Raw genomic sequence first — 16,828 nt, 5'->3', positions numbered from 1 at the left:
TAACACATGCAGATGAGCACTGTTCTTCAAAGCAGTCATCTCAGGCACTTATTTCAACAATGATGCCCTAAATTCAAAACATGTTTGGATTTGCCTTCTAAGACTGTTTATAAAGCAAACAAGAAAGTCCACATCATCATTATACCTAATGTGAGACTAAAAGTGAAACAATTCAAATAACCTGATTTATCTACCAGTTGTTTGGAAAGCTGCTTCCAAAAATCAAACCTGTCCCCAAAGATGAAGTTTGTTTGCTTTTTTACCACCAAGAACGTTAAAAAGACTGTATATCGCAGGCACTAAAAGCAATTCCAAAGGAAGGAACAAGAAAAGTTTTGAGCAATGGCAACATTATTGTCTATAGTCTTCAAGATGACTATTTTGAAGGGGATAACACCCATTTGGACATATAAATATAGATATATATTTTTAAAAAGTCATAAAATGTTGCCCCTTATACATTTTATACCACAGAAGCAATGTTGTAGCTCAGTTTCTAGTCAAAAGACTGATAGTAAGACTCTTCCAGCCAAATCTATGTAGGGTGTAAAAATCTGTATTTGAAATAGTCACGGGCTCTCTATACTACTTAAATTCAAACACTAATGACCCAACATTCTGCCTCCCTCTGTCTACATACAGTACCTCTAAGATGAAATAATTTTTTTAGTGAAGAATGGTTGCTTTATCTGGGAAAGATTATTAGTCTATCATAAAGAGTCCATTTAAATTGCGTATCTCAAATATGCAGTATAAGAAAATCCTCACTAGAAAAGGACATAGATCAACACTTCTACTGGTTGTAAAGAAAAACAGAAAAATACAAAGGATTGTTGTTGCTCAGTCATATCCGACTCTTTGTGACCCCGTTTGGGGTTTTCTTGGCAAAGATACGAGAGCGGTTCGCCATTTCTTTTTCCAGCTCAATATTACAGACAAGAAACTGAGACAAACGGGGTGAAGTGACTTGCCCAGGGTCATACAGCTAATAAGTGTCTCAAGTCTTCCTGACTTCAGCCCACCTAGCTGCCCTCTCTAAGGATTACCCTAGTGCTATGAACAAAAAAAAAGTACTTAAAATAATTGTTTTTGTTATTTCCAGAAAGTGATTTTTTTTTTTAAATAAGAATTACAAATGTGTCATAACTGAAAGCCCAAAAGGTAAGAAAGTTTGAAATCCAAAGTATAAGACATACAGAAAAATCACAGGATTAAAAGGAAAAAAAATGTACCTCTAATACAGGGCCAGCACCCAGAATCGTCCTTTCTACTCCACTGGCGTACCCTTTCTGACTCAACGCAGTCAGACAGTGAATTAAAAAGTTTGTACTTTGTGTTTTCCCAGACCCACTTTCACCTGAAATAACTATGCATTGGTTGATATGTTTCTTGAGCATGGTATAGTAGGCCACATCTGCAATAGCAAAAATGTGAGGTTCCAACTTTCCAAGCTGCTGATTTTCATACATCTTGACATATTTAGGGTTGTAAATGGGTAGGAATTTAAAGGGGTTAATTGCAACAAGGATACTCCCTGCATAAGTGTATATTTTCTGCTGTAAAAAACGGTGCTTCAAATTCTTCAAAAGGTTTGTCTCTGTTAAATTAGGAAGATTACAAAGATCATCAAAGTCTTCTTGTTGCCAAGGAAGAAAGCCCCTTTCAACCAAACTTCGAGCTTCCTTTGCTTTAGAGATCAGCTGCATGTGAACATATTTTATAGTCCCATCTGTGTTTCTCTCTTGCAAAAGAAAATAATACCCATCCTTTTGAGGATGCTCATCTTGGGCCCTCCGAGGCCAGAGTAATACTCGGTGCACAGGTGAATCGTTTGCATCTAGTACCCATTCTTCACCTCCTGTTTCTTTTACTTCCACAAGAACATAACACTTGGTGACATCTAAGTTCAAGTTTGCTATCACGTCCTTGATAACATCTGAAGTGGTGGTATCTTTAGTGGCTGTTACTCTGCAGAAAGCCTCACTTTCTGTAGTCAGCCGAGGGTAGATATGAAGATGGTAGGCTGCCTTCTCCTGGCAAACAGCACTGCCAGCATCTTGTAAACTCATTCTGCCCAAAGCCGGACTTCAGCATGCCTCCCTGGCTTGGTGTGCAGCGTTGTGTATCTGAAAAGATTTCAAAAGTTACAACTTTAAAAGAGCAGGATGTATACACAGCACAGCAAGTTTACACTTACTCAACCCCTCAAATTGCTATAATTAACAACCTAAAAAATATTTTAAAAAACAAAGCACTGGGGATAAGACCAAAGACAAGAAATCTCTTTAGAAATCGTCCCTTGTAATTTCTACAAGGCTAAATTCACCATAGCATCCTCAATTAATGACATATCAGATTCACTGCGCAGACTTAAAGCTGAACTTTCATTCATAAAGAGACAAATGGGGGAAGCAAACTAGGCCTCAAGTCATGAGTCTAAGATGCAAATCCTGATCCTGCCTCTCCATGCTTTAGTTTTCTCACCTGTGAAGGGAAACCTGCTTTCATTTTACAAGTCTTCCTTTCCTGCTTCATCTTCTGGCACTCATTGAGACCTGACTCCTTCCTTCCTTACCAAAACCAGCTGCACTGTGACTCCTCTGTGCCCTGCCTCCCACCCCACCAAGCCCACTGGGCTGGAATACTCCTTGATCCCACTGCCACTTCTAGGCTCCCTGTCTTGCACCACCACTCAGCAACTGCTGCTTCCTTAAGAATCATTCAATCCACATTTATCACCCATCCAAATTCTAGTAGACAGTATCTACCAACTCTCCATCCCTTTCAGGACAATCCTTCTTTTCTCAAAGAATTTAGTGCCTGGTGTCTCTCGGTCTCTACCCTACCCCTACCCTGCCACTTCGCCTCCCTCCTTCCCAATTTTTGTCCTGATACCAGAGAACTGAAACATATTCTCTTAAATATTCTTATCTCCTAATTCCTCAATTTACTCATTTTCGAAGACATATTCTCACTTCAGATCTGGTCAAACTTTTTATTTTACTGTCATTCTCAACTACTTTTATGTGTATGAACTCTGAAATTCTTCAACGTCTAATTATTCCATCATTCCTTCTTCCTTAAGATTCCAACTGTGCTTTTTGACCCGAGTGACCTACAATCCCTCCACCTCCCAGTTATCCACCCCATGCACTGGCTACATTCTTCTATCCTGACCCTTTGAAAAGCCAGTTCAACTCTACATTCGTCTCTTTTCCCCTTATGATATTGCTGATTTTGCCCTGCAACGGCTTAGCCTTATATAACTCCTATCTGCTGCCTTCTGCTCCTGGTTCACATGCTGAATGAAGCTAGGGTAAATTAAGAAACCATGCTAAATCCACCACAAATATGCTACGTAATCTCAACTGGTCCTCACTGTGGCAAGGTAATCTTTTTACATGTCCCTAACTTCACTATATCCCACTCAACACAATGACCTTTCCAAACCTTTAGATTACCCCATCCTTTTGAGTAAGAAAACTGAAGCCATTCACCAATAGAGGCTTCTCTCCTCTCCCCCACCCCCTTCCTCTCACATCACTCAGATGCCTTCCATTACCATCACCTCTTATGTTCTGGTCTTTTCTCCATATTCCCAAAGTACAAGTCTGACCATGCAACTCTCCCTACTGTCCAATAAACTGTGGTGGCTTCCTATAACCTCTAGAATCAAACATAAAATCCTCTATTTGGCTTTTAAACCTGAATAATCTGGCTCCTTCTTAACATTTCCATAACCTTCCACCTTCCCCTCCACATACTCTAGAGTCCAGTGATAGCAGCCTCCTTGCTGCTCCTTGTACAAGACATTCCATCTCCAGGCATCTTCATCCGTGTCTGGAACTCTCCCTTCTCATCTCCACCTCCTTTGCTTCCTGCTCTCAGCTAAATCCCATCTTCTGCAAAAAGCATTTTGTGGTCCTTCTTAATCTTGGTGCTTCTCCTCTGAGATTATCTCCAATTTATCCTATATATATATCTTGCTTATACCTGGTTGTTTGCATATTGTCTCTCCATCTAGATTATGAGCTCCTTGAGAGGAAGGACTATTTTCTGCTTCAAATTGTACTGAATTCTAGAATTTAGCATAGTACCTGGCACACAGTAAGCACAGAGAAAGCTAGGAGGTACACTAGTACTCAACCTGGAGTCAGGAAGACCTGAGTTCAAATCCAGTTTTAGACATTTAGTAGCAGAGGCCTGAGCAAAAAACTCAGCCCCAGTTTCCTCATCTACAAAATGGGTATAACAATAACACCTACCTCCCAGGATTGTTGTGACAAGAAAATAATATTTATAAAGCACTTTGCAAACCTTAAAGCACAATATAAATGGTAGCTATTAGTATTATTATTATTACTATCATAAACCCATGAATTAAATGCTTGTTGACTGATTCAGGGAACAGAAAAAATTGTTTTCTAAATAGTGCTAGTGAACTGTAAAGCACTATAAAAATGTGAGCTATTTTTAATGTAGCAGGGTAATTCTTCCAGGGATGGTATCTAGTCACAAGTCATTAAGCAGCATGATCTCAGAAAACTCAAAATTACAGATAATTCGAAGGGCAAGGGAAAGATGTATGGTAGGCATATATAGGTGTATACTACCAATAGTGACATATATTCAAGAAGGGGGAAAAATATAATTAAGCACATGTGTAACTGGGAAAGAAGGCGGATCAAGTGAATGGTAAGATTGAAACACAACATATACATAGCCCAAAAGCTACTCTGGTTACCTAGAGATCTCAAAAGTCTCTGATGAAGGCCTGTGGTGGATATCCTATGAAGAATAAATATCAGGATACAGGTGAGAATTACACAGGATGAGAAGACATGGAAGAGCTATGAGTCACCCTGATGGAAGGTATATCCCCAATGAGATTACTGATACATGAAAGTATTAAGTTATCCATAATAATACAAAAAAAAGAGGTAATACTGACAGAAAACATACATGTTTTCTTAAAAATAAAAACCCATCAAAACTTTTTCCTAAAACTCAGAAGCAGGCTGGGATAGTGGATAGAGGATGCACGCGCACACACACACACGCACACACACACGCACTTTCCGCCCTCCCTCCCCCCATGCTCTGTGCAAATCACTTAGTCCCTCAATACCCCAGACAATTCTCAGGGACTACATGTACACAGGGCTCCCTGAACTGTATATTCATAAAACAAATTCAGAATATGATACAATAAAAAGCCCTCATATTTCTTAAAACATCTTGAAATTAAAAAGCACTTCATCCACAATAACTTTATGAGACAGGCATAGCAAGCATTATTATCTACATTCTACAGATGACAAAATTGAGGCTTGGAAGGTTATGACTTGCTCACAGTCCAAAGCTAACAAAGACCTGGGATGAAAACTTTTAGGTCTCTGGACTTTGTAGTCTTTCCACCATACCCCTAATTCATATCCCATGAGCACTGTTTTAAGAGTCACACTGCAATACACCCCACTATTATATGCCACCTATGGGAAAGACATAACTGGCAATAAAATATGCTGGTTAATATGTAATTACAATATGTAATACAAAGGATAAATTTTATAAAGAACTAATATGATAAAATACACTAAAAAAACACTAAATATATCTAAATCTGATGACTCAGAAGGCACTTTAGGATGCTGCAGTGCCTCAGGGACACCATAAGAAACTTCAATTATCACTATGTTGGCATAGCTTAAAAGCCTCATTTAACAGAGATTTCTGGTTAATACAACATTGAATACAGAGACCTGCCCAGAGATTCTGTATAGTCTTGGGTCAAACTAAGCTTGATGAAATAAAATTCCTACTGTTTCTTACACTTTGGATTACAAAACTGTCCATATTCCAACTCCAAAGACAGGCACAGTGTTTATCAATACTAAGTGCCATTTCCCAGAAAATCACCTAAATCTAGCCGTGCAAATTGAAAAAGGTTAGAGAGGTTATTTATCCCTGTGTCTCTTCTCCTCTTCCAAGTACTTGCTTCAATAAAATGTAGTTCCTGATAGAACTTTCCAGGTAAGTAATAAAGAAAGGTTGACAAGAATTTGCTAGCTTATTATGAATAAGGCACCATTTGTTGGGAATAAGAAAATAAGGCTCTGCGTGTGGGGAGAGAATAAAGGGGAATAAAGACGATGAGACATAGGCCCTGACCTTATAGAGTTTACAACTTGGCAGGGGAGTTAAGACATGGACGCAAATAGTTGTAATGCAAGGCAGAATGAAAGTGCCTATAAAGAGGTAGAAAACGATATAAGTAAGGAGGGGCATCTAAGTGGCACAGAGGATAGAGTGCCAGATCTGGAGTTAGGATGACCTGGGTTCAAATCTGGCCTCAGACATTTGACAGGTATTAGCAGTGTGACCCTGGGCAAGTCATTTAAACCTGATTGTCTCAAGAGGAAAAAAAGGAAAGAAAGAAAATGATATAAGGAAAGGAAGGGATGATTTCTGACTAGGGGAACTTGGAAAATTTTATTGAGCAGTGAGGCAACTTAACTCAGCCTAAACGACAGAATTCCAACAAAGACTGGGTAGAGAAAAGGAGTTAAAGGTAGAGAGAATGATAAGAAGAAAAGCATAGAAGTGGTTTTGTGAAAGGTATTAAAAGAATAATAAATTGTCTAACTGCTGAGGAGAGTAATAACACAAGATTGGAGTGATAGGATGATGCCATATGGCAACAAATTATTCTACCTATGTTATTCCATTTGATTCTCACAACAACCACATGGATAGGTATTATTATCTCCATTTTACAAATGAGGAAATTGAGGCCTAGGTAGGTCAAATGACTTGGCCAGAGTGACAAATCTCCTAAGATTCTGATGCAGAACTCAAAACTGAGTATTCCTAATTCTAGGTCCAATACACTGTTCCCTTCACCATCTAGATATTGTAAGATCAAGAGAACCAGAGTTAAATTGTCCACCTTTGATTTTCTCCTCTCTCTTTCAAAATTTCTCTTATAACTTTATATTATTTCTCATATATCCTCTGTCTTCTGTCTCAGAGAAGAGGTGTGGCTAATTCCTGGTAAAGCAGACAGAGTTAGAGACCTGGGTTCAAATTCCCCTTCAAATAATTACTGGCTGTGTGATCAGCAGGTGATCTTAACTAAAGCTTTGGTTTTCTTTACGTATAAAATGGGGGCAATAGTGACATTATCTACTTTACAGGGCTGTTCTGAGGAAGGCATGGTACTGTGAAGGCTTTCAAGTGGTTATCTAAAGGTGAGTTAGTACCACTACTCTTGATCCTATCTCCTCCTTTTTCAGGAGCTTGGTCCACAAATTATGCTGATCATTCCCTCTTTGTGGACTTCTTTTGCTTTCCTTAAAAAGATGTTGAATACTCCTTTACAATAAAAACAAAAACACATCCCAGAACCAAAAAAAAAAAGTACCAATTCTTTCCTCAAATGACACCATTCTCTTTTTCTTTCCTTTCAAACTTCCAAAAAGATTTCTTTGAACTTCTTCATTGTCATTAAATTCATTTTTTAAAAAGGAAGAACATATGCTAGGTCTCCACATCTTCAACATGCATTGACTAGTTACTTAACTTCCTTAATCTGATTACCAATGACCTGCTGGCTTCTCCGGAACATTGGCTCAATGTGAATTCTCCTTGATGCCTCTCTAGAATCTGACACTAGAGACTTGGCCACTTATGCCACTTTGGTGACACCACAGAATGTGGGTCCTCCTCCTACCTTTCTCATCACTAGTTCTATGATCTCTCTTTATACCTTAAACCTCTAAATGCATGTGTTCTAGGATTTCATCCTTGATGCTCTTCTCTCCTCTTTCAAGATGTGCTCTCCTTTATTTATCTCATCCACTCCCAAAGCTTCAGCTATAACTCTATCAAGATAATTCTTAAATCTCTCTTCAGCCCTCACCTATCCCTCAAGTTTAATGTTGCCCTGCTCCGACACTTCTCCTTTGATGTTCTACTTGTGTCTCAAACTCATCATATCTAAAACTGAGCTACTCATTCCCCCTGTTCCAATAAAAACTTCTCTTCTGACCTTTCTTATTTCTATTATGCTTGAAACTATAACCCCTACAACTCATTTCTAATCAGTCACCAGTCCTACTGATTCTTCCATTATGTCTTTGCTACTTTCTTTCCATTTCAACCGCCACCACTCTATTAAGACCCTTGTTACTTCATGCCTAGCCTACTACTAAAGATCATTTGGAAGGCTATCTCCTGCCTCCAGGGTTTTCTTCATCTATTCTACTCCAACCTAAATACCATCAATGTTAATAAGTTTAATGTTCATAAAGAACCACTCTGATAATGTCACTTTCCTGCTCAGAAACGTCTGATGGATTGGCACTACTACATAAAATCCAAACTCTGGGCCTACATGACCTAACTTTATCTTCCTAACATAATCCTTACCATTCCCCTATATGTACCTTGCATTCCACACAAATTTCATTAAACACCTTCTCCAAAAACATCTTGCCTTTTCTTATGCCCCATCCCTTCACCATTTTATCTATTACAACTTGCCATCATCAAGTCTTATCAATGACAAAACCTATTCTAATCACATGGGTCACAAGTGATAGTTGTCTCATACATTTTGCATCATACTTATGCTGTATATAGCATAATGATTCATTTAAATATCTCATCTTTTGCACACAGCTCTCTACCTCCTTATTCATCCCTGTAGGCAATCACTAAGTTTCTTTTTTTTTTTAATTTATTTAGTATTTAATTTTCCCCCAGGTACATGTAAAAACAAATTTTAAAACATTTTTTTTTAAACTTTGAGTTCCAAAATACTCTCCCTCCCTCCACAATTCCCCCATTGAAAAGGCAAGCAATTCCATATAGATTATATATATGTGTGTAGTCATGCAAACATATTCATGATAGTCATGCTGTAAAAGAAAACATAGATTTTAAAAAAACTCAAGAAAAATAAAGTGGAAAAAAAAAAACAACCAAAGTTGCTTCAGTGTGTATTCAGACACTATCAGTTCTTTCTCTGGGGATGGATAAGCATTTTTCATCCATTCATTTCTTCACAGTTGTCACTGGATTGTTGTGTTGCTGAGAATACCTAAGTTATTCACAGTTGACCATCTTACAACAGTGCTGTTACTTTGTACCCAGTACATTTCACTTTGCATTAACCCCTGTGAGTCTTTCTAGGTTTTTCTGAGAGCACCCTGCTCATCATATCTTACAGTTCAATAGTATTTCATCAAAATTACATTCGACAATTTATTCAGCTATTCTCCAACTGATGTGCATCCTTTCAGTTTCTAATTCTTTACCCTCTAGAAAAGAGCTGCTATAAATATTTTTGTACATATAGGTTCTTTTTCCTTTTTATTTTTTCTCTTCTGTGATACAGACCCAGTAGTGGTATTACTATGTCAAAGGGTATGCCTGGTTTCATAGCCCTTTGGGCATAGTTCCAAAGTGCTCTATAGAATGCTTTAATCAATTCACAACTCCAACAACAGTACATTAATGTCTCATTTTACCCCACATCCCCTTCAACATTTGTCATTTACCTTCTGTCCTATTATCTAATAGGTATGAGGCAGTACCTCAGATATGTTTTAACTTGCATTTCTCCAATCAATAATGAGTTAGAATATTTTTCCACATGGCTATAGATAGCTTTAATTACTTCATGAAAACTGATTATATATTTTGATCATTTATCAATTGGGGAATAGCTCTTATTTTCATAAATTTCACACAGCTCTCTATATGTTACAGAAATGAGGCCTTTATCAGAGAAACTTGCTTCAAAATTTTTTTTCAGTCACTACTGCTAACTGTATTTCCCCCCATCCTATACCTCCCTCATATCATATTCCCAGTTACATGTAAAAACAATTAATATTTTTTTTTAAAATTCTGAGTTCCAAATTCTCTCCCATCCTCTCTCCCCACTTCATTGAAAAGGTAAGCAATTCAATATAGGTTATACATGTGTAGTTATGCAAAACACTTCCATAATAGTCATGTTGTGAAAGCCTAAACATATTTTCCTCCATTCTATCCCACCGCCCCATTTATTCTATTCTCTCCTTTCACCCTGTCCCTCCTCAAAAGTGTTTGCTTCTGATTACCCCTCCTCCAATCTGCCCTCCCTTATATCCTCCCCCCCCCCGCTACTTTCCTGTAGGGTAAGATAGATTTCTATGCTGAGTTGACTGTGTAGGCTTTTCCCTCCTTAAAACAATTTCAAGGAAAATAAGGTTCACTCATTCCCTTTCACCTTCCCCCTCTTTCCCTTCACTTGCCTCTTTTATGAGAGATAACCTACCCCATTCTACCTCTCTCTTTCTCCTCCCAGTACATTCCTCTCTCACCCTATAATTTTATTTTTTAGATATCTTCATATTCAACTCACCCTGTGCCTTCTGTCTATATATATTCCCTCCAACTACCCTAATAATGAGAAAGGTCTTGTGAGTTACAAATAAACAGTTCAACTTTAACAAGTCCCTTATGATTTCTCTTTCCTGTTTACCTTTTCATGCTTCTCTTGAGTCTTGCATTTCAAAGTCAAACTTTCTATTCAGCTCTGTTCTTTTCTCAAGAACGCATTAAATTCCTCTATGTCACTGAATGTAATTTCCCCCCCTCACTGACTACACTCAGTTTTGCTGGGTAGGTGATTCTTGGCTTTAATTCTAGCTGCTTTGACCTCCGGAATATCATATTCTAAGTCCTCTGATCCCTTAATGTAAAAACTGCTAAATCTTGTTATCCTGATTGTGGTTCCACAATACTTGAATTGTTTCTTTCTGGCTGCCTGCAGTATTTTTTCCTTGACTTGGGAACTCTGGAATATGGCTATAGTAGTCCTGGGAGTTTTCATTTTGGGATCTCTTTCAAGAGGTGATTGGTGAATTCTTTAAATTTCTATTTTATCCTCTGGTTCTAGAATATCAGGGTAGTTTTCCTTGATAATTTCTTGAAAGATGATGCCTAGGCTCTTTTTTTTTTTTTTTTTATTCAGTCTTCAGGTAGTCCAATAATTTTTAAATGATCTCTCCTGGATCTATTTTCCAGGTCAGTTGTTTTTCCAATGAGATATTTCAGAGTTTCCTATTTGTTAATTTTTTTTGGTTTTATTTTATAATTTCTTGATTTCTCATAGAATTATTAGCTTCTAGTTGCTCTACTCTAATCTTGAAGGAATTATTTTCTTCTGTGAGTTTCTGAAACTCCTTTTCCATTTCGCCAATTCTGCTTTTTAAGGCACTCTTCTCCTCATTGACTTTTTGGACCTCTTCTGCCATTTGGTCTAGTCTATTTTTTAAGGTGTTATTTTCTTCAGTATTTTTTTAGGTCTCCTTTATCAAGCTGTTGACTCATTTTTCTTGATTTTCTTGCATCAATCTCGTTTCTCTTCTCAGTTTTTCCTCTTACTTCTCTTACTTGATTTTCAAAATCCTTTCTGAGCTCTTCCATGGCTTACAAGCAATTCATATTTTTCTTAGAGGCTTTGGATGTAAGAGTTTTGACACTGTTGTCTCCTTCTGAGTGTGTTTTGATCTTCCTTGTCACCAAAGTAATTTTCTATAGTCTGAGGTTTTTTTTCCCCCATTGTTTGCTCATTTTCACAGTCTTTTTCTTGACTTTTTAACTCTTCATTAAGGTAGAACTCTACTTCCAGTGTGGAAAGTGTACTATCCCAAGCTTCAGGGGTTTTGTATAGCTGTTTGCAGAGATATTTCTAGGGACCTATAAGTTTTCAGTTCTTCCAAGGTGGTATGATCGAAGGAGAGGTGTTGACTCCTCTCCTGGCCTATGCTCTGGTCTGTGAATGACCACAAACACTCTTTTCTGCCCTGGAACCATGAGGAGGGTTCCCTCTCCACTGCTTTCACAAACTCTGCTATGCCAGTGCTCCTCCTAGCCCCAGGACTGTGACCCATATCCAACTATGGTCAAAGCAACAGAGTCCTGACTCAGTGTCAGCAAAGAGATCCCTGTAACCTTCTGACCAGTTGCTTGATTCCCGTACCCTCTGCTGCTGCCACTACCACTGCTACCACTGCTACTGATTCAGTCACTGTCAAGGCCTGCTCCTGGTTTGCTGGGGCCAGCCTGTGCTCCTGTCTCACCCAGGTCCGACAGACCTTTCCTACTGACCTTCTAAGTTGTCTCTGATGTTTGTGGGTTGAAAAGTCTGGAAACTGCCACAGCTGTCTGCCGAGGCCTGCTTTGGGTTTACTGGGGCCTAGTCTATGCTACTATGGCCTGTGGCAAATTTCATTCCTCTCTCTGCCTGGTGCAATAGACCTTTCCCACTGACCTTCCATGGTGTCTTGGGCTGGAAATTTGTTTCACTCTGTCTTTTTGTGGATTCTGCTCCTCTACAATTTGTTTAAAATCATTTTTTACAGGTATTTGAAGGTGTTTGGGGGAGAGCTCAGGTGAGTCCCTGCCTTCACTCTGCCATCTTGACTCTGTCCCCATTATCTAAGCTTCTTAAACATAGTAGTAGAGTACGTAACTAAACACATGAATAAATGGAATGATATTAATTTAACTAATTATGCAATATAATTATTATACAATGTCAGATACTTGTCAAGACTATCTATTAATATTTAAAACCCCACAGATAGTTCTAACAACAACAATGTATGTTTATAAGCTTTGAAAAAACTCAAGCTTCTTTCAAAATTCAGTTCAAACATTTTGTCCTATTCTGAGGACTTTTACAGATCCTCCCAGCCATTAATATTCCCAATTACCTGGTATTTATTGTATGTATATACATACATACTTCATTATATACATATATATACATATACACACATACACACACACCCTATTATATGCACGTGCACACACACACACCCCATACTCACAAGAATGTGGTCCCCTTATCTCTTCCCAACTGGTGGCATAGTAGATACTAACAGGCTCAATGCTACTATTGATCAGTACAGAAGCTTTGACCTGCTTCATTTCCAACCTGGCCAATTTAGTTTGCCCTTCCTGCGGCAGCATAGTGGTACCTTGTTTCCTGGGGCTTGACACATTAGTGCTGGACTTAGTGCAGGCACTCAAAGGAATTATAGCTTTAATGGAGTTCAGAACTCCTGAGCTCAAGCAATGCACTACCCTTAGTCTCCTTAGTAGCAGTGATCACAGGAGTATACCACCACGCTCAGCAAATTTTATACCTATGTACCTTTGTACATATTGCCTTTCCCTATTAAATGTTAAGATCCTTAATCACAAGGTCAATTTCATTTACAGTCAGTCCTTAAAATTCATGTGTTTAACTGTCTTGACTTCAAGCACTTATGTGATTTTTTTTTTTTAAGTAACCTCATGTTCCCTTTTGCGTTGGCAACTGTACTATGTGCAGCAGAGAAAAAAATTAGAGGCATGATACATGCAAGTTTGTGGAGTTATTGGTATCCTGCTAGGCACTTCACTGGTTTTATTCACCTTACCATTCTCAAGAGTTCCCCTTTGTTGCATGTTTTCATTGCTTGCCTTTAAAACTCAAGTTTTGTGCTGCAGTAATTCCCCCAAAGCACAGTGCAATCCTTTTGGGCTCTAAACCAAAGAGAGCAAAGTCAATGATGCAACTCAGTGAAAAAATGAAGGCATCAGATAAACTTCACGTCACAATGTCTGTTCCCACTGTCAGCCGTGAGGTTTGCTGTTAATGATGAATCAATGATTTGTTATATGTTCAAAAAGAAGGGAAAGTAGTTGTGGTATTGTAAATTTCATGTGTTATAAAAAGTGAATGCTGTCTGAAAATAATGTTTTTGAGATACAAAATTCTAAGGAATTACTAGCAAGAAAAATGTTTTGCATGTTACCAATTTTCTTTTCTGTACTAAATTTTATGGGTTATTTCACGGTTACTCGGTTAGAAAAAATTTATATTATCAGAATTAATGTTTTGTTATAAAGTATTATATGCAGAAAAGTGTTGCTTTCAGCAATCTCTAGGAAAAGATTACACTTTTTGGTGGTTGCAGGAACATAACACACTATTTTCCATAGGTTCAATGTATCAATATTCAAATCTGTTTTTTGTTTTTAAACTTTCATACTGTTTTCTAGGAACGTTACCCCCATGAAAGTTAAGTATTGATTGTATCTGTTCATATCCCCCAGAACCTTGAACAGTGCCTGGCACACAGCAGACACTTAATAAATATTTGTTGACCAACTCATGCTTTATGGTTACTAAGTGCTTTTTGTATGAGAATATCAGTGGGTCCTCACAACCACCCTGTGAGTTAAGATAGGCAAGTATTATGAACACGAAGAAACTGAAGCTCAGAGGTGTACCCAAGGCTACCCAGCTATTTAAGTGGCTAACTCAAAGCCACAGGATCTTTGGTCTCCTCTCCAGGGACCCTGCCATGATATCACATTTGCTTCACATTTCATTTGGACCACTAATTTCAATTCTCATCTGTTTCCTCACTAATTCTAAATTTGGGGATTAAGAAAAAAAGAAGTAAGATTTTAAAATAGAAAAGGTTTTGAAAAGTTTGTTTAAACACTAAAAGATTTCAAAGTTGAGAAAATGGCATAAAAGCACAGTTCTCATATATGTAACTTTAGCAAAAGATCTATAGAAAGCCCTATCTCTGGGGTGGGGAACCTCTGGCTTCAAGGCCTTATGTGGCCTTCGAGGTTCTTGGGTGCATTTTGACTGAGTCCCAGTTCCACAGAACAAATTCTTTTATTAAGAGGATTTGTTCTGTGAAGTTTGGATTCAGTCAAAGGGACCCACTTGAGGACTTACGGAAATAAACTGAGGTCTATAAACACCCAGAAGAGATCATCCAGTGCAATCTGTGCTGGGGTCAAGAAGCCAAGAGTTGTTGGGGTAAGAAATTACATGGGATTCTGCTAGAGCTCTGTGGATAAAAGTAGGGATGATGGGAGGGCTAAGAGTCAACAGTTCTCAAACTGAGATGGTATGGAGATTCCCAAAGTTTATAGCACTCTGATGTGAAACAATGAATGGGGCCCTAAAAGATGGTAGATCTCTCAACACAAGACAATCCAAGCAGTCTTGAAACCAAGCAATACTGGGTTCAGACATACCAAAGTAAAAAGAAATCAGTGACTGGTGTCCAGCTGCCCCAACTCAAGAATACAGGAGTGGGTAGAAATGGAGACTAAATAATAAATCTAAGAAATGGATAAATAACAATACTAAAACTGTAGCCAAAACAATCTCAAGGGAAAAATTCTATCAGTAAATCCACAAGCATTTATTAAAGAGATCATATTGCTTTAAGAGCAATATGAAAGACAAAAACAATTCCTCCCTTCATAGAGAAAACATCCTAATGGGAGAAACAACATGAAAATAATTAGATATAACTAGATATAGAGAAAGGAGATGAACATTAATCTCAAGAGAGGAAAGCAGAAGTAGCTGGAGAGAAAGGCCTTCCACAGAAGATAGTATTTGAGTCAAGACTTGACTGAAACCAGATAAACTAACGAAGAGGGAGGGAGCATCTCAAGTATGGGGCATAGCCTAAGGCAGGAAGTAGCTGGGTGACAGAGTAAATGGGGTACTAGGCCTGGAGTCAGGGAGACTGCAGTTCAAATCCAGGTTCAAACATGTACTGTGGGATCTGGGACAAGTCATTTAACCTCTCTCTGCCTCAGTTTCCTCAGCTATATAATGGGGATAATAATAGCACCTACCTCCCAAGGTTATAAGGATCAAGTGAGATAATATTTATAAAGCACTTAGCACAGTGCTTGGCACATATAAGATGCTTAATAAAAGTTTATTTTCTTTCCCTTTCCCTACAAGGAACATTGAGTAGGTAAGTATAACTCACCTGTAGAGTATGGAGAGGAGTAAAATGTAAGAATGAGTCAGATTACTAAAAGTTCTAAATACCAAACAGGGCTTTATATATGATCCTGAAGTATAGGGAGTCTCTGGAATTTGAGCAGGGGGAATGGGAGAATGATATGACCAGACCTACAATTGGGAAAATCACTGTGATAGCTGAGTGGGGAAAGAACTGAAGTAGGGAGAGATCCGAAGCAGGGAAACCCATAAGCAGATTATTTCAACAGTCCCAACCAAAGGTGATAAAGGGCTAAACTCAGGTAGTAGCTGTGTGATGAGAGAAAATGACACACATGAGAGATGTGGTGAAGCTAGAAATGATAAGATCTGGCAACAGATTGGATACGTGGGGCGAGATAGGAGTCAGGAAAGATTAAGGAGTTGCCATCAATTGGGGAGTGACTCAACAAATGGAATAAAGGAGTGTAATTTTTCCAAAATTTCCAAAAGAAATCATAAAATAGATTCAGAAATGATTCAGAAAAGGGACATGGAAGACAGCCAACGAAAATCTCCAGTTCAGAAATGGAATGTCATATGTGACGAACAGAGCAGACTATTGAAGGTTATGAAGGTAGTGAATGAAAAACAGAGAAATTTATATTTGATCCTTAAGGTAGTAAGGAGCTATCAGAGTTTATTGAATGGGGATGGGAGGGTGATATGGTCAGAATTGTGCTTTAGGAAGATCAATATGACAGATGAATGGAGGATGGACTTGACATGGGGAGAGACTTGTGGCAGAGACACTGACCAGAAATCTATTGCAGCAGTCCAGGTATGAAGTAATGAGGACCTTCATCAGAATGATAGCAGAGGAGAGCACAGGAGAGGGGAAGGGAGGAGAGGAGAAGGGTGGGGAGGAGAAAAGAGAAGGCATATCAAAAATGTTAGATGATAGACTAGCCTGGATGACTGGGAGGATGTTGGTATCCTGAATAGTAATAG

At 38.4% G+C, this 16,828-nt stretch overlaps 1 protein-coding gene across 10 annotated transcripts in view; it reads right to left on the bottom strand.

The window, feature by feature from the left end:
• The window catches only part of MYO9B (myosin IXB), a 131,211-nt gene that overhangs the window by 100,714 nt on the left and 13,669 nt on the right, over window positions 1–16,828 (bottom strand). For 9 of the 10 annotated variants that reach the window (XM_072601291.1, XM_072601285.1, XM_072601287.1 and 6 more), the window contains exon 2: window positions 1,233–2,126. In XM_072601291.1, the coding sequence (XP_072457392.1) occupies window positions 1,233–2,069 (837 nt within the window). In that variant the 5' untranslated portion in view covers window positions 2,070–2,126. Of the gene's footprint in view, window positions 1–1,232; window positions 2,127–16,828 lie in introns of those variants that run through there. The other variant, XM_072601293.1, reaches the window with a different exon arrangement.

Source organism: Notamacropus eugenii, chromosome 4 (assembly GCF_028372415.1).
Source record: "Notamacropus eugenii isolate mMacEug1 chromosome 4, mMacEug1.pri_v2, whole genome shotgun sequence".
Taxonomy (NCBI): domain Eukaryota; kingdom Metazoa; phylum Chordata; class Mammalia; order Diprotodontia; family Macropodidae; genus Notamacropus; species Notamacropus eugenii.
Note: the sequence above shows the minus strand (reverse complement) of the source record. Positions and strands in the feature narration are given on the sequence as shown.